This window comes from Rhodofomes roseus (assembly GCF_022264815.1).
Source record: "Rhodofomes roseus strain CIRM-BRFM 1785 chromosome Unknown C8Q71scaffold_4, whole genome shotgun sequence".
Classification (NCBI taxonomy): Eukaryota; Fungi; Basidiomycota; class Agaricomycetes; order Polyporales; family Fomitopsidaceae; genus Rhodofomes; species Rhodofomes roseus.
Window position 1 is genome coordinate 1,848,652 of NW_025952960.1, and position 22,633 is coordinate 1,871,284.

A 22,633-nucleotide genomic window follows, 5' to 3' on the forward strand; every position below is an offset into this window, starting at 1 on the left:
ACGTTGCGCGAATGAGTCCATGTACACATCTTCACGGGAGCTTTTCCAATGTCCGTCGCACTGGAAGGCGATATGTCGCGGAGCTACTGGTAGCTGAAGATCAACTCGGCTTCGACAGGCTTCTTCGTAAACGGCGAAATTTTTGACTCATCAGAGAACAGGAGGAGGACCACGATGGCACAAGTCATCGGCAAGGCCTCAAACACCTTCTTGGTCCATATTCCGCGGGAATGTCCGCTTCAGCGGCCGCTCCCATAACGGCGCAATTGACGGAGATGGATCCTCGACTGCACACGGACCTGGGAAAGCGAGTTTCACCGGCTTGGTCGTCGGCCCCATCCCAAGTACTGTCCCGACGCAGCTAAAGATCAGATGTAGCAGCGATCCCCCTTACGACTGAAGGACATCTCAGTCAGGGCCATCGCCTTCTTTAACTTCTTCATGGAGCGCTCCGTCCCGGCGGAGTCTTCGCTAAATTGAACGCGTAGACGGCAGGACTGACAGGCTTCTCTTGCCCGATGCATTGCGGATTCTTTCCGCACAGAGCGACTCGAGCTCTCAAAACAGAGCACAAACGCCTGAACTCCTCGAGGGCCTCAACTCGTCTGTCGTTGCTCGATACTCATGACAGGTCCCAACCTCCACCTTGACCCTAGTATCGGATGTTTCTTCATCGGTATACTGTTATCCGTAATGTTGAGTGCTTCCTTTGCGACATGGCGATGTCAGTGCTTTCTGACCATACATGCCGAACGTAGTTTTTACGGAGTAACATGCGCGCAAGTGCTGTTCTACGTGTGGGAGTACCGGACGGATACGTGGTGGATGAAGAGCATGGTACGTATTTGGCACGTCTGTCAACGGCAGATACTGAGCTGGCTTGCTAGGTCGCTCTGCTATTGTTTGTGTTTCTTTTTTCGGACCCTATTCATTAGTTGAAGCCTCCGTCAGTATCCTCGACACGGGAACAACAATGGCCGATCTTGATGTGAGTTCTCTCTCTAGGTGTTCACTCCGTACGCATGTTGAAAGGGTGCGCTAGGTACTATGGGGATACATCGTGGGCAGCCACGGTAATCCCGTGGCCCTATTCACCCTCACCGAGTACGTCTCCCAGTGTGTTTGAGATAGTTAGCTTGACATCCGACACTCGCAATAGCGCGTTCTTGGTACGTACCTGTGATTAGTGACACGACTGTCCTCCTCATGCATGATTGCGAAGGTGGAATACGCTCTTTCTGTAAGTCAACCGTTTGATATGACGCCGAAAAGTGGAACTGAGGCTCTGCGAAGGCTGTCACAGTTCTTCTCGTACAGTGGTAAGCAATCTGAGTAAGCAATTGCGTACCTTTACTGATACCAATCCTCCAGCTACTATATGCGGAACGTCTGGCAATGTAAGTACATACCTGGGCCCTCGGATCAACGAACTCTGACAAACGGGTACAGTTCTCCATGAACGTTGGTACAGGCTACCGCTTACTATCGTTTCTGTACGTGGGTTGGCACAGAACTCTGCTGCCTTCGACTCACTGATTTGACTAGTTGATACTGGTACTTATTTCTTGCGGTGAGTCCAGGACTCAGTCTGATGTTTCAGCCCCTGAACTGCTGACCATCACCTCTTCGACAGCGTGTAGTCTTGGTGCGAATGTTTCGGTATCGTGGTATTGCGCCGTGTTACTAACATCTTAATTTCAGCCAGTGTATACATGGGGTGCGACAGTCCTCGCGTTCCATTATATTTAATTGACGTGCAATGAGTAGGAATATCGACCGAACCGTTCCAGGCATCTTCATCGAGACTAAGGTAGATTCTCCCCTCATGTTCAGGGTTATTGTGCTGTTCTCACCGTTACGTCGTTGCCTGTAGATTCCTGCCTCTCTCCAGACTGTATCTGCGTCCGTGGCGGATATCTACATCACGACGTCACTGACACTCATTCTACGTGGGGAGAGGACCGGTTTCAAGCAGTATGTACATTGTTCAACTTATTCGAAGATCAATGGCTGAGGGTGTTACAGCACAGAGAATCTGATACGGAAGCTGACCACGTACGCAATCAACCGTGGTGTCTTGACGACGTGAGCTGCACATAACCCATGCATCAACCGCTTGTGCTCACACCCCGGTCTCTCAGTGCGCTACAGATAGGCCAGCTCATCACTGTACGGGCTTACCATAGTGGTGATTCAAACGTCGGGCTGACCGATCTTTGAACAGTACGTTTCTCTTCCGGATACAACGTTCGTTTGGGCTATCTTCCATTTCGTCGGGGGTAAAGGTGCGCTATATCGAGGCATACATTAGTGCGAGCTATTGCTGATCGCCTACTCCCGTCACCTCTAGCTTATGTCAACTCGCTGCTGGCGATGTCGGTGCTATCTCAACGTCTTGACTCGGTCGCGCTAACATTTCCTTGCAGTTTCAATGCACGCCATCACCTGAGACAAAAAGGCTCTTCTGCAGCCTCCGCGGGCGCTATATCAGCGCAAGAGATCCCTCTCGACAGCTTGTCCAGACAGACACAGCAAGATGCGAAGACCTCGTGGCATAGGCCAGTCGTCAGCTACACTTGAGTGAAACTTGACGACTGATGCAGGGTCTAACTCAACAGAGCGAGTCGTTACAAGAACTTGGCCCCGCAGGCTGTCATTAAGTTGACCACGACAAAGGAAATCATCAGTGACGATGGGAAACCCGTACTGGAGGAGAGTCGGTCTGATGGCGGCCAGGTTTAGACGGACGGCTGATACCAATGTGGTAGATCCCTATCTATCGTTGTCGTCTTTTCTTTGGGTTGCTCGCGTAAAGGACTGTTAGGGTAGTATGTGTCGTATGCGCCGTCCGATTGGGTTCTTTGACTTGCTATCGATGCAAGATAGAGGGGCGATGCTTGCTGTCCTATTCACCGAGCTCTATCAATGTACTTAGCATCAAGTATGTGTCACTCCTTTTGTCCGCTCGAGTTAGGTGATAAATTCGCGAATACGGGGCGCGTGGTCAATTTCTGAGTGCTAGTGATATCAGAATGTAGCAGAAGTCTTTCTGCTTTGCTGTTATCAACCTGGTGAGCTCAATGTCCGAGTGGGCGCGCAGAACAGGTCAATGTGCGCTTAATTTCCACCTGCGTGCGTAGACTACGAGACGCTCGTGCCTCGCTCCGCTTAGAGTAACAAAGCTCTGTGAGCACTGAGTACTGAGATCTCAGAGCGAAGCCAGAGGACCCGGCGGCAACAATACGACGTACCGATCGGATTGTGACGATTCTACACTACGTACGCTCACACGACGCCATGCCAGTCACAAACGCACGGGAAATGATCGAGAGATTAAGTGTATGATATATCGCGTCGCTGGTATGCACATCAGTTGATCATTACGTGTCGTATCCTAGTCGTCTATAGTAACATTGAGCTGGAAAGGATCAGGCATCTACTACCATAAAGAACACAAACAGTGACGTCTTCCCTTCGGCTCCGACATATCAGGCAACCTGTGGGGGCGAGGCCATATACACTCCGGATTGTGAAGCATACGGGGTCTAACAAAGGAGTGGATCTATTCGCGCTCGGAGTCTCTACACAACCATACCAGCCTTGATGTCGTCCGGATTGTGCTCCTGTCCCTGGATGTCGGACATCTCATGCGTCTCCACGTTGACCATGATCTGTCACGTTCATCAGCCGTGATCGTGACGACAAATTGAACAAGAGGGTATACGCATACCTGTGTCTGATTGGCACGCGTCTTGTCTACCGAGGTCGCAAGAATGCCAGTGATGTCCGGCTGAATTTGCGTAGCAACGTTAGACAAAGAGACAATGAATACGACGCGAGTGTGTGACGAACCCTTCCGCTTTGATTGAACCTGATTGGAGGGTCACTCTGATACGCAGAGGCAGCGTCCTTCGACGAAGTCATGAAGATGGCCCTGGCGTTCAGAGTCGACATCACCGAGTTGCCGTACCTAATAGATCAGGTTTGTTAACGACACGTTTGTCCGCCACAGCCTTTCAGAGAGAAGGACATACAGCTTGCACAGGGGGAAATTGAAGACTGCAGTAACGTTAGAGCAGCAGATAAACAGTAAAAAGTTCACGGACTCAGATGGTAGGCCTCATCCTATAGACAATTGAGTTCGTGGCCGTAGACTCTTACATCGGGAAACACGTACCGTGGCAAAGTAGCAAATCAGGTCACCGATGGCGAAGGTAGCCGTCAGCGCACCATTCGACACGATAACTTCCAAATGGTGCATTTCGTGAGCCGCATCCTGCCGTTCTTTGAAGACACTTACGGTGCATGACCTTTGTCACAATGCCGTCCGTCTTCGAGTAGCCGCCCAGATGCCTGCGCTGCAGGTGGTAAACGTTAGTCTGGTCCAGACTTCTGTGGAAAACCGGGTTACACGCACGAGGTACCAGGTGAGAACAACTGTGATGATGATGTCACTGATCCCTTCTCCCAGGAGCCAACAGATGATGATCGACTACACGCAAGTAAGTCCTCGGAAGCAATGTAGAAATGCCGTCGGACGTACCTTGAGGTGAATGAGTCCGAGGAACTCTGGTCGTATTCCGATCGCGATCGCGGTACCAATACCGGACACTACAGACAGAAAGATGGCGGCGTCATTGAGCAAGAGACTTCTAGAGAAGACCGAAATGGACTCACGGCCGCCGATGGTTGCTGTAATCGCAACGACAGCAACGAGCCACCGGTTCCCGACCAGCTTCCAGATGCGCCAAGCGTAGAACATCTGGACTTGAAAGGAGATGATGCCCTGCGCAATCAGTCTAGGTGAGCTCAAGTGTCAGTCATGACGTTGCCTAACTGACCGTCAAGGCCTGCTCTATGTAGATCGTTCGGCCCGTTGTTATCATCCGATTTGCTAGTGTAAATTCGCTCACCTGTTTCGAACACTGAAGACAGGTAAGGACGTCAGCGCCACGCTCAATACATGTGGCACAATTCAGAACTTACACCAGTCGCCTATTCCAAGCGCTGCCTGATTACCTGCAACACAAAGTAGCACTCAGTACCACTTAGCAGCTGCTACGGAAAAAGACCTACCAAAGTTGTTGATCAAGACCCGATAGATCCAGACGCAGATGAAGACCGCATTGAGAGTATCCGCTGTTACGAGTAAAGCGACCTATGAAATCGGGTGCTAATGTTAGGCAGGAAAAGCGTCGTGTACGAGTGATCTACGTAGGCCTTGATCCACGTTGGATCCCTGTCGGTGGATACGTCAGCAGCGAGGTTCAATAGAAACGTCCAAAACATACTTTGGATAGTTCGTATAGTAAAAGACCGATTGCGAGATCATTACTCCATACAGACTAGAACATACGTGAGCAGAGCTCGATAATTACGAGTAAACGCCGAACGTAAGGTTCATGAAGACCCCCACAAGGGCAGGGCCTTCCCTGCACAACAGAAAAATAAGTCAGAACGCCCAGTGAAGAACAATGAAGACATGCGCGTACGTAGTCTCAGCAAGTTTCTCTGCTGGAGTCGCCATGCCGGATGGTGGAGAAAGGAGCGAATAGACCGAGCTTGTATCCCATTCGCCGAGATGCTTTAAGTGAATTGCCTCAGCCGGAAAGGGATCCTCCCGTTCTCGATGGAATTGAGTTCGTGTGTCGATGCGTTCACAGCCTTACCAGATGACGGGCTTCTGCGCGACTGGCCACCACGACGAGGGAGCTACTTACGAAGTGCGATTGGTAGGTAGCATATTCGGCTACTTATTGCGGCGTTGCTAGGCCATACCCTTGAACGCTCAGCGCTCAGGGTAACTAGGAATCAATTCTGATGCCGGCGCCGCGTCGGATGTGACGCGCTAAGACGCATCGTGTCTTCTCAACGCCAGCACTTGAACAAGCGTCTCCGCCAGTTGCCGTAAATACGGTAGGCTAGGCCAATCGTCGCTCCCCGCAGCAGCCGTCCCTGGGCAGAGTGGCGATTGGACACTATGTAGGCCTGGGGAGCTCGCTTCGTCCCCACTGGGACGATATTGGGATGCTGGCAGCTGATCATGATCTATCAGACGTGACAGCAACTGGCAGCAAGCCGCACCCTCACGCGTCACGGATCGGCTGCCAGGCCACGGCGTATGCCGTACCAGTCACGGGGATGTTATCCACGTAAGTGGGCCGCCACATCCACCATGGCACAGCAAGTGCCATCATCCATGCGGAGTCGTGCACGACTTACTTACCATGAGAGGAGGACTGAAGCTACCTATGCTGCACCGTGTCCGGCGGTGAAGTCGCTACGGAGGATCATGAAGTTTGTCGAACGCCGGCGTACGTGTCCAGTAAACCTGCAACTCCTCCCACGAAGAGATCGGAGAGCGCACTGAGGTCGATAGGATGCTATGTTGTAAGTATGCTGTATGTCGGATATTTTTCGGGATTTACGTGAACAGACAGGCACAAGGCATTTTGGGGTGTCCGCGCTGTCGGACACAGGCATACGAGGCATATGTACGCGTACGTCTTCCAGTGTGATAGCCGATTCCGCCACAGCGGGGGTTGGTTTGCTCGTGCTTGTGCGGTGACAGTGCTAGGCCACGTGCGGAGCCTCCCCAGAACAATGAAGCATGTGCGGTCGCCTTTCAAGTTGCCAATCGAGGCTGGCAGTCCTGGGCCAGTCGTCCCTGCAGCATCTGAGCGGAAGCTAAAAGAAGGAGTGATGGTTGAAACGGTCGCGGATGCTCACCGCGCGGCATCATGGCATCATGGGCCCCTCTCTGATGCGGGGGTATGGGCGCTTGATACCTTCTCGCGGATGCTCACTGAGACGGAATGCCCAAGAGCCAGGCCGCTAAACGCGAGCTTGCGACGCGGTAGCCCCGTGGGGTTCTCTGTGCTCTCACGTCGCAGGACAGAATTCAATTGACCCTTTCATTTAGGAAGCATCTTCCGGTCTCAATCAGTACACGTTAAAACCTCTACGTCTCGCAGTGCCAAAGCGGTCACACTCACTGTGGAATCCCTGATTGCCCTTGTAAGCTTTAGCGAACTTACGCAATGACATTGAGTGCACCACTGTGCCGACTAGGCGCTGGACGCTCAGCGCCGAAAACACAGCGATGCGTACTCTTGCGTACTGCCTAATAAGACAAACTGCCAACTTTCACCGCTGCTTTACCATATTTCTAGTCGCTGAGTCCGGGTTACTTACGTACCATTAGAAAACATCCTTACTATCATTTGCGTCCAGGCCGCACCCAAGCCACACCTGCCCAGAAGCCCCAGACGACATCTCTCACAAGTATTTGGTATCCTTGGATCCCTGATATGCGCTGTCAGACATGTGCTCACCACCCGGCCGCATCATAGCAGTAGTATAGATCCGGGGTCTTCTCGCTTGACAGATCGGATTCCATTGAAGATCTTCTGGACCCACAGCAGGATATGAATGCTGTCGTCTTCTCAGGCTAAAGAAATCTTGCCGGGGATTCCAGGCACGCTCAGCTGGTCGCCTGAAGGTCCCGTAAACGACCCCGCTTGTACGACAGACAGCACGATAAGGATGGGGAACCTCGTACATATAGACGACGACGTCTTCGTACCATTCATCTAGGGTCCTCGAGAACTTTCGTACTCCTAACATACCCTTGCAGAATGGTGGCTAGCGTTGACACTGTCGCGGACAAGGCATACGACTACGTCGTTATTGGTGGTGGCGTGAGTGACTTACGTATCGAGCTGCTTCCCGAATCCTCACTGACTCCATTGGTGATAGACTGCAGGACTGACCGCAGCCTCTCGTCTTGTAGAGAGCTTCCCGGACCGTTCCGTTCTCGTCTTGGAAGCGGGCGAGCCGAACCTCGACGACCCAAAGATTCTGCTTGGAGGCCAATTCGGGGGCACGTTTGGAGATCCCAAGGTCATTTGATTCCGACCAGAATTCCTTGCGCTCAGCTAACGCGTCTTCACAGTATGACTGGATTTTCACGACGAAGCCACAGGAGAACGCATATGGCAAGGTGATGACTTGGAATCGCGGAAAGGGTCTCGGTGAGTGGCTCTTGCACGAAGGCGTCACTTGAGTTGTCGTCTGAAAGGAAAAAAAAAATGTGTGTAGGCGGAAGCTCTGCGATGAACTTCTACGTTTGGACGAAGCCGCCGAAGCAAGCCGTTGATGCCATCGAAGAACTTGGTAACCCTGGGTGGAACTGGAAGTCGTATCAGGAACTGACGATGCGCACCGAAGAGTACGTACGCAGTTCCACTGTCTCTGTTCGCTCCTCAATTGGGTGCTCTGTAGCTTCTCGGAGGCGACGGAAGACCAACTCAAGCAGCTCGCCCATACGTACAAGGCCGAGTACCGCGGGAAGGGCGGCGCGCTCAAGACAACGGTCCCCGCGACGGAGGTCTCGCTCACGAAGGGCTTCTTGGACACGCTTCAGAACATGGGTGTGCCGCTTCTCGACGATCCGTACGGTGGCAATGTAAGTGTCAACGGTGCCTCTGAGGGTGACAGGTTAATCATTCTCTGTGCTCCCACGCGTAGATCACTGGGTGCTGGCAGGCGGCAGTCAGCCTGGACCGAAAGGCGCAATGGACGCGCTCGTACGCTGCGACTGTGCACTATTTGCCCAACAAGGACAAGCCGAACTTCACGGTGAGCACTCATTTCGGAGGTCCGACGTTCGTGCCATCTGACCATGTGTGACCTCTCTAATAGGTCTTGACTGAGGCGCACGTCGCGCGGATTCTCCTGGATGCCAAATCCGGCGACAACATCACTGCAACTGGTGTGGAGTTCATCCACGGCGGAAAGACGTACAGCGTGAAGGTTAACAAGGAGGTGGTCGTGTCTGCGGGGTATGATGGCCGAGACTTACTCGCGAGAATTCTTGACTCACATTCGCCAGGACGATCAAATCGCCCCACATACTCGAGCTCTCCGGTATCGGCCGTCGCGATGTGCTTGAGAAGGCTGGCATCCCTGTCAAGGTGGACCTCCCGGGCGTCGGCGAAAATGTCCAGGACCATACCCTCTGCGGTAAGATCGCTGTCCATCGTCAAGCCACCTACGCAATAATGATTCGCTCCCTTCTGCTAGGTATCTCCTATGAGCTCGACCCGAAAGGCGATCACAAGACATTTGATGTCCTTCGTAACGCCAAGCTTGCAGAAGAGCAGGCGAAGCTCCAGTACGTCTGATACGGCTATCATACCCCAGCCTTGCTGATCGTCCTCCACGTTCGCAGGAAAGAAGGCGTTCATAACTTGCACCGCTACGGCATCTCAGCGTACTCCTTCCTACCGATACAGGTGATGAACCCCAATGGGGCGCCCGAGATCGTCGCGGGTGCGACGAAGATGATCGAGGAGCAAATCAAGAGCGGCAAGCTTCCTCCTGGGCTAGCGGAGCAGTACAAGATACAGCTGCGCATCCTCCAGGACGCGCACATACCGGATCTGGAGGTCATTGATGTTCACTGCTACATGAGTCACCGGTGTAAGTGATTCGTTCCTCGGGGAATCTAGGCTTATCTTGAAACTTGCCATGCAGCGGCCCCGGAAGATGGCAAGGCTTATGTATGCTTAGACTAGCTTTCCGTTGGGAGACCAAGAGCAGCATGCTGACATGGCTCTACAGATTACCATCCTCGCTGTCCTTCAGCATCCATTCTCGAGGTCAGTCCTATCTTGATATCGCTTAGGACAAGCTGACGTGCCGTTCTGCACAGGGGAAGCATTGTGCGTACACACTGGACAATTGAACATCACATCAGTGCAGTCCTACTGACGGGCATCTTTACAGCACACAAAATCCAGTGATCCGTTGGAGCAACCTGAAATCGAACCGGCCCTCTTCGAGAACCCTTATGGTGCGGAGTGCTTCTCTCCTAGAAGCACCGTAGCGATAACCCCGTATAGACCTCGAGATGCTGAAGGAGAGCGTCAAATACACGAAGCGCATGTCCGAGACTGAGCCCTTCAAGTCTCTCATCGTTCGCGAAGTCGACCCTGGCAAGGAACACTCCACCGACGAGGAGATCAAAGGTATGATAACCACACATTTATCCCTGCACCGCGACTGAGCGCCATACTCTGTTTGCATAGAGTACCTGAAGCACTACGCCCACACGTGCTGGCATGCCATTGGCAGCAACAGCATGCTGCCCCGCGACAAGAACGGCGTCGTTGACCCTAACCTGAAGGTCTGTCGTTCACAGTATGTAGTCGTATTCCTATGTTCAGCCAGAAACAGGTATATGGCACGACGAACGTGCGCGTCGCTGACCTCTCGATTCTTCCTCTCCACTTCGCATCTCATACTCAATCCGCTGCCTACTACGTTGGCGAGAAGCGTAAGTGCCTGTCCTGCCTGACGTTGTGTCCAGTCCCTCACGTGTGTCTTCCAGTCGCGGACATCCTCAAAGCAGCGTGAACCAATGCTTGGGAGCTCAAGACCGATTCATCCTCTTCTGTGTCTATGTAACAAGCACAACCCCACATCCGGCATTGCGGAGGAACTGCGGGCAGCCTTCCATGTACCATACTGGCGTTCTGTAAGTAAGACGTACGTGCAATCTATCGCATCCGATCAAAACCCCGAAGGAGTCGTCAGTAGAGGGGTCCAAACTAACACTTCAAGGGTATAGCCAACGGCATACGTCGTCGGTCAACCGGTCATGGCTCGCCATGACGGTTTGTTAGGCATATATGCAAGAGTCCAGGACTGGTTTCGGATTGGTTACGAGTGATGGTGAAGTCGCGCCGTTCGCCGTATGGGGTGCAGCACGCGCAGCCGCGTAACCCGGAGAGACAAGAGCATCCGATATCTTTGCCCATCTTACTGGACAATCACTGCTTCTCTCCTTTAGTGCGGATCGGAAATCATACGATACGCTGCAGATCAGACGCGGAGGACAGGGCCGATGCGTCACAGCAGTACAATACTTAGTAGTGGAATGAATGGGCAAGCAAGCGCGGAGCTATAGCTCATTTGTGCAGACAGAGGTCTAGATTCGAGCTAGGTATATCCGCGAACAGCAAGAAACGAAGATACAATCAGGCTGACGTATGCACGACTTGCTATCTGCGAAGGCAGCTCCGTGAGACAAAGAAACGACCTCAGAACCCAACTTCGACAGGTCCGCAGTCAGCGTCCTCAGAATCATGCTAAGTGAAGAGGCGTACCCGCTAAAAAGGGCCTGCCTTCCAGGGGCCGACCTCACCGAGCTGCACCCATCCACCGGGCTGCAGCACACGGAAAATCTCGCGGAGCGCAACAGTCCATTCCCAAGAGCGGAGGGCCGCGATGAGAAGCCGTTGGTGGACAAGCTTGAAACGTCCTGGCCATTCCCGCGGAAGGGAGGTAAGAGCCGGATTAGCGATCGATACATAGGTATACGTGCAAGAATGGCTCAACTTACCTGTCCGTCCACAACGATGTTGGGATCTCCATCACGGGTAAGAATGAGATGCAGTAGAGTTCGAGCTCGTGAGTTGAAATGATTAGTAGTGACATACATCATGTCATACCTGTCGTCATAGGTTGCAGCGGAGGTAGGGCCGCTCAACCCATTGTCCCCGCTCATCAGAATCGTGTTGGTCAAGTAAAAATGGTCCACGTGCTGCAGACGACAGCTGCTAGTGGTATTCAGGTCATATCGCGCTACATTTCCCATGCGCGACTAAATCTGTGACTGCGAAGACGTAGACATCAATGTTCATAGGGTAAGACACCGACTTACCATGCACAATCACTCACTCAAGGACTTGGATGACCAACTTGTAGAACCGTAGCACCTGTGTGATCATCGCAAATGATGAGTGAGCCATCACTATGACGCCAGTGCTTGGGGCGAGACGCGGTTTTACTCACTCACCCTGAGTACGTCGCAGCCATGGTTTCAGCGAGGCTCTGCTGGGTAACAGCATCAGCCCTATGTACATAAGGGACAAAGGATGTAGTACCTGCATTCACGGAGTTCACAGTCTACCGCATTCGAGCGTGATGGGCAGCAGAAAGGACTTCCTCGCCGACCAACTACAAATCATGCATCCAACCGTACTCAAACACATGACAGGAACAACCCGCCCAGCCAGGTCAAGCCGTCAATACTCAAGTAGAGAAGTGAGGAGGAGGAGGGGGGTCCATTTAGCCACCGGCCGATAGCGCACGCGCGTCTCGACTTCTAGTGAAGAAGCAGATGGGCTGTCGAACTGTCGTAACGACCTGCAGTCGTTAGGTCGAGATCAGTGGCATATGTATCGGTGACAGGCACATGAGAAACGTACCCATCAACTGCCCGCAGTTCCAGACTCCAACTCGACTGCACTGTCTGCCGTCAGTGAAGGCCAAGTGAAGGCCCACGCTACGCGAGGTTCATAGTTTGGTTCCGTCTACATCGTAAACGCCATCGATAGCCCCGCGCATTGGGCCGTCTCCGCGACCTCTGTCGAACGTTGCACCTGGATGTCTGTGAGGTGGACGGCGAAACATACGTCAGACTGATTGCTTAGGCAGCCCTGCCATTGCTCTACCACAGAATCACATGCAAATAACGCCCCTGAGCGACACTCCATGTATCATGAACTGCATGGTTTGCGTGGTTGCCGTCGCGAAGGTCGTTGGCACAAGTGAATTCCGATCAAGTGTCACCCATGTCTCTGGGCTATATCGGTAGAGCGTTCATCTTTTCTGACGATACGGAGTATTGGATATTACTGTGGGCAGTTTGAACCTCTTCAGGATGCCACTTTCGAGAGGATCTGGGGTGAGGAGGACAAGAGGAGGAGGGCGAGGAGGAGGAGCGGGGTGTGCGGGACAAGACCGTAGATCACGATCGGGTTCCTGCCCCAGATCCCGTTAGGCGCCCTAGATCCGCTTTCAGATGCTGCCGTCAACCCGCCACCCAACAGCCCGGGCGAGGTGGGGGAAGGGTCGGCCTTCTTGGTCTCTCGAGCTCTATGTAGGCTCTACGAGAACGTCGCGCTAGGTCGTGCTGCTGCCCCCGCGTCACTGGAGCAACGTAAGTATGTCACCAACTACTCTATCAGCACAATGCATCCTCGGACGTGACTAGGTGAGCAGGCAATCAACAACCTGTCAGGCCGTTGCGAACTGACTGTAATCTCAAGATCGATAGCATCCGTGGTGTTCGCGCGGATGTTACTTGCCAATGGGTCGTGCAGTCACCGTCACGGTAAGACTCATCATCTTGAATATGTGACCTGGGTCGAAGGGTATATTTCAGGCTGAGTATGCAATGACGACGCCGCTTCTCTCTTGTTCTTGAGCTTGCACTGAGCAGCTCACTGTCAGTTCGGTCAAGGGTCGAGACTCGACGTTTTCCGAATTTGCTTCACCGATGGGGCTCTTCTCCTGCATCAGTCCAATTTGACTCCGAGGATCAGATCGTTATTAGAAGGATTGGCCGCCTTTCCCGACGGCAGCCCCGGAGCGGTTTCAGCGTCGAACCCCTCCCCGAACTTGCCCCGAGCTCAACTTTCTACCGCGCTACCGTATCCGGATCAACGGTCTGTCCACTGGAATGAGATGTTGTGGGCGTCGACAAATTCAATGTTGCGGCGGCTCGCCGTCGCGTTAGTATGGGGAGCTGCGCGGGCCCAATTTTCTCCCTCCTTCATACCGTAGAATCACGGTCCGACGCGACCTTCGCGGGTTCCGGGAGGTATCTACTCGACCGGTTACCTGGCGAATTGGTTGCTCGTGTTATAAACGACGGTGCACTGCAGCTCGCGACTTGGTCCTGACTGTTGCCGCCCCCTGGCTAGTCCTCACCTCAGTGGCACAAGATGTCGACTTCCGCAGAACAGCTCGCACAAGCTGCGTGAGTGCGGAACCGCCTTGCGCTGTGCAGTACGCTGATGCAGTCTCGCCCCCCAGTGAGGGTCCCGCGTTGATTGGCATCTTCCTCAATGTCATGTACGTCACCCGAATACATCGCATTTGCGTCAAGAGCCTGATGTGCTCCAGGTTGTACGGTGCTATGATCACCCAGACGTTCTTTTACTTCTCTACCTATAAGACGTAAGTGCACCGTCTTCGATGCATTTTAACGCAGCTGGACGCGCAAAGGCATCAGAGATCCGGCATGGATCAAGGCCTACGTGAGTACTCGCATGCTCTGTGTACTGTGTTCGAGCCTCTCACCGAACCGTCAGGTCTTCATCCTCTTCTTGGCAGACACACTCAACGCCGTCTTCAACATCGCCTGGATCTATGGCGTGCTCATCACCAATTTCGGCGCGCTTTCGTTCTTTGTGGACACTGCGATATCCCCTGAGACATTAGTGGCTTTGTTCTAGGAAACGAGGAGGCCTTGGGAACGGGTAACTGGTGTAAGTACTCCTGCACATCCGGCATGCGACGAATTGATCGCTGACCAGCTTCTTTGTCGTTCAGTGTTCCAGACAGGTGACCCGATTTGTCTATGTATACAGCTATATTATGTTGAATCAACGATCTCGCGATCAGAGGAAGCAATGACGGTCAGTCCGTCTACGTTCCACGCTCGAGCAACACATTCATTCCCAGTCATCATAGGGCATCATCTCGATGCAAGTCCAGTTCTTCTATGCATGGCGACTACACAAGCTCACCGGCAACAAGCTCGTCGTTTCCGCGGTCGTCATTTCCTCTCTAGTCGGCGGTCGTGCGTATGCCTCCCTGCAAGCCTCGTGCCCAGTGCTGACGGTTGTGGTTGCGCGGAGCAGTATCTGGCATAGGTACTGCAATCGGAGTCGGCATGGTCCGGGAGTTCGCCAAGCTGCAGCGTCTCAAGGTGATCGTCTCGCTCTGGCTGATCGGATCCGCTGTCTGCGATGTTGTAATCACGGTCTCTCTGACTTGGCACTTGGTGAGCACTGAATGGTGCTCGATTTAGGCCGTGAGCAGACACCTCATGTGTTGCGCTTTCAGCGGAAACATCGCACCGGCTTCGCCCGCACGGACACCGTGATCACCAAGATCACGCAGCGTACGTTGAGCCCGTGCGAGCCGTAAGCTGATGTAAAAACTGATCCTGTCCTGTACAGTGATCGTGTCGAATGGCTTGCTGACAGCCATCTTCGCCGTGGCTGATATCGTCGCATTCCTTGCTTCGGTACGTTTTTCGATGAGACTTGAGTATGGGACGCCGTTGCTGATGCTTACTCGCCGAATTGTTCAGAGCAAGAGCTACCATCTCAGTAGGTCATTTCCTCGGGCTCGTGTCGCGGTTAACTGACGACGTCGCTGCTAGTCTTCAACTTCCCCTTGTCGAAGCTGTACGTTTTACAGCCCGTTCATTTACTTGAATGACTGATTCGATACCTTTCACTTAGGTACGGCAACTCTGCTATGTCCAGCCTGAACGCCCGATCGATCCTAGTCAACAGCACGTCGAAGAGCGCACCGTCATATCAAGGCGATGCTAACGCAAGGGTCGCACTCGGAGTACGTCACTGCTCTGTCACTTTGACTGACATGACTCATCGCCTGCAGAATGGCGCCGTGGGGAGCGTAGCGGGCAAGGGCATGGGACGGAGTGCACAGGTACGTTGGAAATTGGCTAGCCTCCGTACGACTAGACTCACGGTCTTGGAAGATAATGGTGAATGTGGAGACACATGAGATGGCAGATGTCGTCGGGAAGCCCATACACGATGTAGAATGGCAAAAAAGCTCCGCTGGCAGCGATACCAACTTGAAGGCCATGGGCCTCTGATCCTCAAGCATGCCATAGTAGTACTCATGAATGCCAGCGACACCCGCTCCATACTGTTTTGTGCGTACATTACTAGTGCCGTTGTAGATCTCTATTCCAAGCCCCTCGCTGGCCTGGTAGCACCGAAGGATTTTCGTGCAGGTATCACAAAGCGTTGAAGGGGGTTGCCGTACCAGTGGGAGGCGTTCTGTTCATCCTCGGCTATTGCCGAGTCAGCGCATATGACCGTCCTCTCGCGTCCATCGGGGTCAAAAATCTTGCTCCTGTCTTCTTGGATCTCGCCTCTCGAGTACTTGCACCGCACATTGTTTCGCCAAAAGCCCTCACGAATCTCAAGGAGCGGGTTTCACCTACAGCGGCACCCTCCGAGTACCCCTTTTGGGTCATCCACTAACGTCGGGGAACACTTGCTATCGTACTCATTAAGAATGTCAAACTGACATACTAGTCACTCTGCCGTTTCTTGGATACAGGTACTTACGTCCCTTCTGTTACAAGGCTTGAGTCTTCTGTTGGTTCCAGCATCTAGGTATGCCGCAATGCTTCGAATCACGTACTGAGACGCTCCGTGTTTGGTACTCACCGCGCTGTGCGATCTCAGTCCACCGCCCAGACTGTAACTTGGTCACTATTATGATCGGCTGACTTGGTTGCTATAGTTGCTGCGTCTTACCGCCTTCGATCTGCTCAATGGGAGGGTTCTATCTTGGTTCTATCTGCCTCGTTGACCACCCCCCAAGTTGAAGTTCCCTGCCGAAGCTGTATCGCACCCATGGTGAACAGCTTGGCGCTAAGTGAAGGGGCCGGCCAGAACAGTATAGTCCTTGACGTCTGGCAGTTGTCAACCGCGTTTCCAGGCCTTCACTGTTCACGTCACGATCCCACGATGTTTGCGGAGGGCATGAACAGATCATCCAGAGACCCTTATAGCGTTTTGATGTTAAATCTGCCTGCGCCGTCACTAGATGGGGGGCACAAATAGAGTGCGCCATTCTTTTGATCTGCCGGACTCGCGCGTGTGACGCAGCACATCACTAAGAGCTCAGTATTGAAGAGATCTTTATTTATTTGGTCAGTGCTGCGACCTCTGACCACGAAGAGGTATACATTCGAGTCGAGGGGAGGTCAGCAGCAGACTCGGACGCCGTATCTACCTGTACTCGTCTATGCCCTGCGATCGAATCTGGTGGAGAATTACAGGTCGAGATGACGGAATGATGCGGTCGCATTGGCTTCTCGAAATAGTCTATTCCTCGTTCAGGGTTGCAACTCTCTTTCTCACAGAGCGGCGACTACCATACTGTGGCGTAGTACCCGAAGCCACCGAGATACCTATCGATTCCAGCGTGACTGCGAACTCACGAAGGCCGAGGTACGGTCGTAGGCGCGGTGTCATGCGCAGCGGATCCTCCTCTGTCTGCTATCACATAAACCTTGACGCGCTACTATAGCGAGCCAATCTCAAGCCGGGCGACGGATGCTTGCAACGCTGCGACCATACGCAGTAATGCTCCGCCTTCGCGAACGCGCGTAGCCCGTCCGATTGTCACCGAGCGCCAGGCGGAGGAGGCCACGACTCATCACGCTAATAGACCGATACTCGAACACTGATCTCAGTAGCGAAGCCAATTAGAGGCAATTCAACGTTCGGTGAGTTCTTGCAGATTGGATCGAGAGCGATCGAATGCGGGATCTTCTCGTAAGGATCTTGAGGATATAACCCTCGCGGTAAGCTTGTTTCCTCGCAGGTGGTGATTTTGACCCCATCTTTTGTCGCCACGCCGAACAGTCAAGATGCCCACCGAAGCAGAGGCGATCGCTGAGGCGGCGTAAGTTGCTTTGCACACGGGGACGACAGAAACTGAATTTGCCTTACAGCGAGGGGCCTGCCTTCATCGGTATCTTCATCAATGTTATGTAAGTCTGGGATGCTTCGCCACGTATGGCTTACAACCTCTGAACGTCCGCAAATCTCAGGCTATACGGGGCTATGCTCACCCAGACGTTCTTCTATTATTCGACCTATAAAACGTACGTTGCCAATATCCAGTGTCCATCCTCAATTGACGCGCTCTCAGTGATCCTAGGTGGATGAAGATCTACGTGAGTTGAATTTTACGGCGATTGAAGCGTCTTATGCGTCATACCACAGGTGTGCGTACTGTTTCTTGCGGACACGGTCAACACGATCTTCAACTGTGCTTGGATTTATGGGGTTCTCATCAATAACTTTGGTATGGGTTTCCTACTTTAAAACAGCTCCGAATAGATATCTCACGCTCAACGTACTATCAAGGGAATGAGGAAGCCCTGGGTGTCGGAAATTGGCGTTAGCAACATCCTTTCTTGTGCTGATATCGTCCCTAATCAATGTTATTGCCCTAGTTTTCCAGACAGGTAAGAGCGCGACTCGCTTTCTCCCTTACACCCGTACTCAATGATATCCCGCATAGACCAAGCAATGACTGTCAGTCGCAGTTTCCCTGGCATACAATGAGCTGTCGTTAACACGACCGACGTGCAGGGCATCATCTCGATGCAAGTCCAGTTCTTCTACGCCTGGCGGATCAACAGGCTGACTGGGAACAAGCTTCTGGTCGCGTCGGTCCTAATACCGTCAGTAGTGGGTGGCCGTACGTAGAGGTTCCACTGCGATATTGATATTGCGAAGAATTCTGACGGCGGCGTTTCACCTAGTGTCGGGAATAGGCACAGCAATTGGCGTCGGTATTCTGCCCCAACTTGCTGGTTTGCAGCGTTTGACGGTACGACGTTGTCCCAAGGAGTTGATCAATCCTTTGATAGCACTGAGTAGGTTGTTGTGTCCCTCTGGCTGGCTGGCTCCGCCATCGCAGATGTCACCATCGCCTGTGTTCTGACATGGCATCTGGTTGGTCTCTATGTCGTACCTTCACTATATTGCCCGGCTCACATATCCGCTATGGTTCATTGCTATAAGAAAAAGCAGCGTACGGGCTTCCAATTTACAGACACGATGGTGACTAGGATGATACAGCGTACGTCTGTCTGTTTGGCCGGATTGAGTCTTCTGAAGACTGAGGCTCATATTTTGATAGTCATCATGTCAAACGGTGCTTTGACAGCGGTCTTCGCCGTTTCTGACCTCATTGCATATCTGGCATCGGTAAGTGTTTACTGATTGCGCTCACTCAGCATTGAGTACTGAGTGGATTTGCTCAGACGAAAGGCTATCACTTGAGTGAGACTTCCGGCTAGGTCGTGCTGTGATTGTTGATGGCTTACTAAGGATGTGTTGTACAGTCTTCAACTACTCGTTGGCCAAGCTGTACGTCTACCAATCCTTTCAGTGTTGACGGACGCTGATGGTCCGGCACCAGATACGGTAACTCGGCGATGTCCAGCTTGAATGCGCGCGCCCTCTTGAAGAACGCAAACAGCACCCCTTCTGGTCAAGCTGAGGCGCACAGGATGACTGGAGGGAGGGTAAGTATAACCAGATGCTAGCGGCGCGATGATCCCTGAAACTACATTTTGACACAGACACCCGACATCGGAAGCTTTGTCAAAAGCAGCGCCGCTCGGCCAACCCAGGTACGTTTGTACGCTCTCTGCTCACGTCTCTTAGTAACCGTGACGCCGTCGCTATTCAGATCGTGGTCAATGTCGAGACCCATGAGCTAGCGGATGTCAACGGCCAGGACGCGAAGCTCCGTATGGAATGGCAAGACCGCTCCACCGTTAGCGACGCGAAGGGCGACATGGATGTCGCCGTCTGAGCGGTGGATGTATTTCATTCTCAGGTTCCGTTCTTTCGGCTCGCCTCGAAGGTTCAGCTTTGTCATTCGCACGCTGATGCATGCCATTCATATCGCTGTGGCATAGACATGGAATGGCCATGGCGACGTCTCGGACACTCAGTATTCCGCTATCTCATCACTCCAGAAGGATGGTACCTTCATTTTGACTCAATAGAGCATATTAATGACTACGACAATAAGACGATACCTACGCAGGCTAAGACGACTGAAGATATGCTTCTTATCAACCCGCTGTATAGCCGTCTGCGACAACGCTGTCTGTGATTCCCTTAGAGCAACATTTGGGCATAACTGAGGTGATCAATTCCGTTGCGTGTGCAGTGTGCCATGTATGATATATGAACTCGTATGCACCGTAGCGCGCGAGTGCCGCTAGCGCTCGGACCCGCCTCTGGTGCTGGAAGCGCCAATCAAATTCCTCGACGTTCCTTGCAGTTGCAATCTCGTGCATGGTATGACGAGGTTGGCATATGCACATGCGGTCGAGTCAAAACAGATGGGATACGTGTAACGGTGTATATGGCTAGTGTATATACATATGGACTCGAGGGTGGCTGCATGTAGGAGCAAAAATACAACTTGAAGAAGGTACACATGTCTATGCGATTATGCCCGATTCTACTCTATGTGACCGCAAGTGACCGCAAGAATGGGGTGGAAATGCAGCTCTATGGGGGTAATCTATTGAGCGACGGCGCGAGGGATCGAGGTTCACGGGCTCTCCGCGGCGTAGCCTTCGTCGTCCTCGAAGTCGAGGTTGCGGGAGACGTCCTCCCACTCCGCCATCGTTTTCGACAACCGCTCGCAGTGCAGCTGCGCGTGTACATATGCCGCGTTGCCGAGAAGAAGGGTGGTCGGGAACTCCTTGCCCACAGCCTTCCCTTCGCCCCGGACAACGTCCACGACGAGCTCCATGCCCTTCACAGGGTCCCCCTTGGCGTTGGCGAAGAGCCCGCCGAGCTTCTTCATGACGTTCTGCTTGAGAGGCTCATATGAAGGGATGGGACGGTCCACCTCATATGTGATCTCCTTGTTGATGTTGGTGCGGAAGCCGCCCGGGGCAACGAGGAGTACTCGGATCCCGAACTCTGCAAGTTCCGCTCTATAGCACTCGGTGACAGCTGTCGCGCACAGTCAGGTTCGGCTCGCCTCGAGACTGGAGCGCATTGCGACATACCATGGACAGCGGCTTTTGATGCCATGTAATATGCCTCGGTCTGTATGGCGCTGGGTCAGAGCCTGGCCGAGAAGCGAGACCAGAGTATGACACTTACGGGCCCGTGTGCTTGCCAGACCAGCCGGCTTCCCATAACGACCAACGTTCCAGACCGGCGTTGCCTCATATATGGCAGCACGGCGTTGGTGACGTTAATGAGACCGAAGAAGTTCGTCTGAAATTGGGTCATGGCGACTTTGGACCTATGTCAACGTATTAGACTTTCGCTAGTGAAGCACGGCTAGCATGAGGCAACCTACCCTCCCTCCTCTATGACCGTCTTCACGCCGTAGCCCGCGTTGTTGACGAGCACGTCGATGCGACCCCAGATGCCGGCGGCAGCGTCAACCTTGGAACGGATGCTCTCTTCACTATCCGTGACATCGAGGGTGATGACGTGTAGCCTTGACTGGTCTACGTTCTTGATAGTGAAGTCGTCGAGCTTCCGCACCGTGGCAATGACACAGTCGCCCCTCGACAGCGCAGAGATGACGAGGTACTTCCCGAAGCCCGTCGACGTCCCTAGCCATCCATGTCAGCAATGGGTAGGCAGGCGAGGGGTGCTGAGACGTAGTTAACTCACCCGTAATAAACCAAACTCTCTGGTTCGTCGGCCTGATCATGGTGAAGGCTACGGTCGGATTGTATGAATGAGTGTATGAAGGGGGGTGGAGGTTGCGAGTCCTGAGTCTGAGCTCTGAGTACAGTATGTCTTAAGTATGTCTGAGGACACTGCGCGTCACGCTGGAGAATCCAGAACTAGCGGCGGAACGTGCTTCGACTTGGACATTGCTCCATTTTGCCAACGCCCGGGGCGAATTTGCGATAAGATAGAAGCCATCCTTGGAAGGCTCACCAAACATACACCGAGGTGGGCAGCGCTCAGCGGTCGCGAGCGCACGAAACACGATGCAGCTGTCATCCTTTGAACTTGGCGGCCGGCTGCTGAGCGGATAACGCTCACCTCGATTGGCATCCTTATTGACTCTATAGGCCGCCGGAGCGAATATAAAACACCTGCGACTATGATGAGCATCGTAGCCAAGCAAAGGATGGCGGGTGCTTACTGAGCTGCATTGCATATACCACGAAGTGTATCGCACATATCCCCACAGAGACACAGCGCATATCCAGGGTCCCGGTTACATTCACGGCGTCAAGGTCTTGCGGTGAATTGCTCTACCGTTTACGATCGGGGCAATAGGGCGCATCATGGACAACAGTATACGGGGGGATAGAAGTTGAGACGACATATGCTTCGCGTTGGTCTGTTCGGGGCGCCCTTTGACCGTCCCCCGAGCCACTTGGAGACGCAGCGCTTCATTCTGTGCGCAACAGTGATAAGAGAGGAACGTAGTCGTGCTCATGAGGAATGCAGACCCTCGGAAGTACGGATACCGGCAAACGTTGGCCGATGGACAGCCTTCACTCGCCCAAGGAAGAAATCAGAGGTCCTAACCTTGAGTGCACAGTCTCCGAACTTTCTGAGCATCGGGAGATTTACGCTAAGCGCTGATGTATCTCCGCGCCGGGACGGGATAGGTTCCATAGTAAGCTGCACTTCGACGAGCGTCGCGCCAGTGAAGACTATCGCGCGGAGATAGCTGGCGGGCCGCGCGTTCATCGTCATCTGGCGATGTCTGCTTCTCGTCTGTGTTCTGAAGACTGGGCGGCATGAGTGATACGATGACGTATAACATCAACAACACATCGGACTCACCTCTCCTAACAGGAAATACGTGTCGAGACAGGGCGATGCCCCGTGACATGGCAACATGCCTTTGCTGACGTGTAGCGAAAGCCTGTCTGGCGTACCACAACTATTTCAAAGGGTGATGTCCGAGCGCACCGTAGATGAACAGAGCTCCAATACACTGACCGGACCAGACGCGCGTATTGCGGGCGGCA

The 22,633-nt window shown here is 53.1% G+C and overlaps 7 protein-coding genes across 7 annotated transcripts; 4 read left to right on the forward strand and 3 right to left on the reverse strand.

The window, feature by feature from the left end:
- The first annotated feature begins 670 nt into the window (after window positions 1-670).
- Window positions 671-2,764, forward strand: C8Q71DRAFT_437647 (uncharacterized protein). The gene is made up of 19 exons (XM_047918534.1): window positions 671-695; window positions 759-837; window positions 888-901; window positions 952-988; window positions 1,043-1,104; window positions 1,160-1,169; window positions 1,223-1,240; window positions 1,294-1,319; window positions 1,372-1,397; window positions 1,450-1,493; window positions 1,546-1,645; window positions 1,702-1,717; window positions 1,768-1,810; window positions 1,874-1,974; window positions 2,026-2,085; window positions 2,142-2,169; window positions 2,225-2,285; window positions 2,351-2,375; window positions 2,427-2,764. The coding sequence occupies exons 2-19, from the start codon at window positions 826-828 to the stop codon at window positions 2,578-2,580; spliced, it is 837 nt and encodes a 278-aa protein (XP_047782541.1). The 5' UTR covers window positions 671-695; window positions 759-825; the 3' UTR covers window positions 2,581-2,764.
- A 558-nt stretch (window positions 2,765-3,322) lies between these two features.
- On the reverse strand, window positions 3,323-5,687 carry C8Q71DRAFT_437689 (uncharacterized protein). Its single transcript, XM_047918535.1, has 18 exons — window positions 5,493-5,687; window positions 5,394-5,432; window positions 5,292-5,345; window positions 5,215-5,239; window positions 5,077-5,158; window positions 4,987-5,019; window positions 4,914-4,925; window positions 4,842-4,855; window positions 4,678-4,786; window positions 4,544-4,611; window positions 4,418-4,492; window positions 4,301-4,358; window positions 4,178-4,245; window positions 4,107-4,125; window positions 4,035-4,059; window positions 3,853-3,970; window positions 3,731-3,790; window positions 3,323-3,671 (listed from the first exon to the last, which is right to left on the reverse strand). Exons 1-18 carry the CDS (start codon window positions 5,525-5,527, stop codon window positions 3,582-3,584), a joined length of 984 nt encoding a protein of 327 aa, XP_047782542.1. The 5' UTR covers window positions 5,528-5,687; the 3' UTR covers window positions 3,323-3,581.
- A 1,507-nt stretch (window positions 5,688-7,194) lies between these two features.
- Window positions 7,195-10,581, forward strand: C8Q71DRAFT_743248 (GMC oxidoreductase). Its single transcript, XM_047922881.1, has 18 exons — window positions 7,195-7,700; window positions 7,759-7,902; window positions 7,955-8,033; window positions 8,101-8,230; window positions 8,284-8,467; window positions 8,530-8,640; window positions 8,704-8,843; window positions 8,894-9,024; window positions 9,085-9,175; window positions 9,233-9,483; window positions 9,538-9,563; window positions 9,625-9,662; window positions 9,716-9,725; window positions 9,790-9,856; window positions 9,906-10,031; window positions 10,092-10,189; window positions 10,240-10,339; window positions 10,394-10,581. Exons 1-18 carry the CDS (start codon window positions 7,638-7,640, stop codon window positions 10,417-10,419), a joined length of 1,815 nt encoding a protein of 604 aa, XP_047782543.1. The 5' UTR covers window positions 7,195-7,637; the 3' UTR covers window positions 10,420-10,581.
- A 385-nt stretch (window positions 10,582-10,966) lies between these two features.
- Window positions 10,967-12,136, reverse strand: C8Q71DRAFT_743255 (uncharacterized protein). Its single transcript, XM_047922882.1, has 7 exons — window positions 11,952-12,136; window positions 11,864-11,901; window positions 11,729-11,783; window positions 11,517-11,680; window positions 11,408-11,433; window positions 11,172-11,326; window positions 10,967-11,116 (listed from the first exon to the last, which is right to left on the reverse strand). Exons 4-6 carry the CDS (start codon window positions 11,660-11,662, stop codon window positions 11,175-11,177), a joined length of 324 nt encoding a protein of 107 aa, XP_047782544.1. The 5' UTR covers window positions 11,663-11,680; window positions 11,729-11,783; window positions 11,864-11,901; window positions 11,952-12,136; the 3' UTR covers window positions 10,967-11,116; window positions 11,172-11,174.
- A 1,660-nt stretch (window positions 12,137-13,796) lies between these two features.
- Window positions 13,797-15,866, forward strand: C8Q71DRAFT_890759 (uncharacterized protein; the record flags this gene model as incomplete). Its single annotated transcript, XM_047928650.1, has 16 exons — window positions 13,797-13,831; window positions 13,888-13,926; window positions 13,978-14,031; window positions 14,066-14,111; window positions 14,166-14,257; window positions 14,296-14,342; window positions 14,407-14,492; window positions 14,548-14,656; window positions 14,730-14,860; window positions 14,923-14,980; window positions 15,039-15,106; window positions 15,173-15,191; window positions 15,245-15,269; window positions 15,327-15,438; window positions 15,487-15,537; window positions 15,590-15,866. 16 exons carry the CDS (start codon window positions 13,797-13,799, stop codon window positions 15,707-15,709), a joined length of 1,092 nt encoding a protein of 363 aa, XP_047782545.1. The 3' UTR covers window positions 15,710-15,866.
- Window positions 15,867-17,335: 1,469 nt separating this feature from the next.
- Window positions 17,336-19,853, forward strand: C8Q71DRAFT_890783 (uncharacterized protein). Its single transcript, XM_047928651.1, has 18 exons — window positions 17,336-17,538; window positions 17,588-17,626; window positions 17,687-17,740; window positions 17,788-17,812; window positions 17,862-17,943; window positions 18,006-18,038; window positions 18,095-18,106; window positions 18,163-18,176; window positions 18,234-18,342; window positions 18,407-18,474; window positions 18,525-18,599; window positions 18,669-18,726; window positions 18,787-18,854; window positions 18,911-18,929; window positions 18,992-19,016; window positions 19,069-19,174; window positions 19,232-19,282; window positions 19,342-19,853. Exons 1-18 carry the CDS (start codon window positions 17,504-17,506, stop codon window positions 19,465-19,467), a joined length of 999 nt encoding a protein of 332 aa, XP_047782546.1. The 5' UTR covers window positions 17,336-17,503; the 3' UTR covers window positions 19,468-19,853.
- A 250-nt stretch (window positions 19,854-20,103) lies between these two features.
- On the reverse strand, window positions 20,104-21,717 carry C8Q71DRAFT_438143 (uncharacterized protein). Its single transcript, XM_047918536.1, has 6 exons — window positions 21,690-21,717; window positions 21,309-21,640; window positions 20,986-21,247; window positions 20,784-20,928; window positions 20,687-20,726; window positions 20,104-20,630 (listed from the first exon to the last, which is right to left on the reverse strand). The coding sequence occupies exons 2-6, from the start codon at window positions 21,346-21,348 to the stop codon at window positions 20,221-20,223; spliced, it is 897 nt and encodes a 298-aa protein (XP_047782547.1). The 5' UTR covers window positions 21,349-21,640; window positions 21,690-21,717; the 3' UTR covers window positions 20,104-20,220.
- Between the last annotated feature and the right edge of the window lie 916 nt (window positions 21,718-22,633).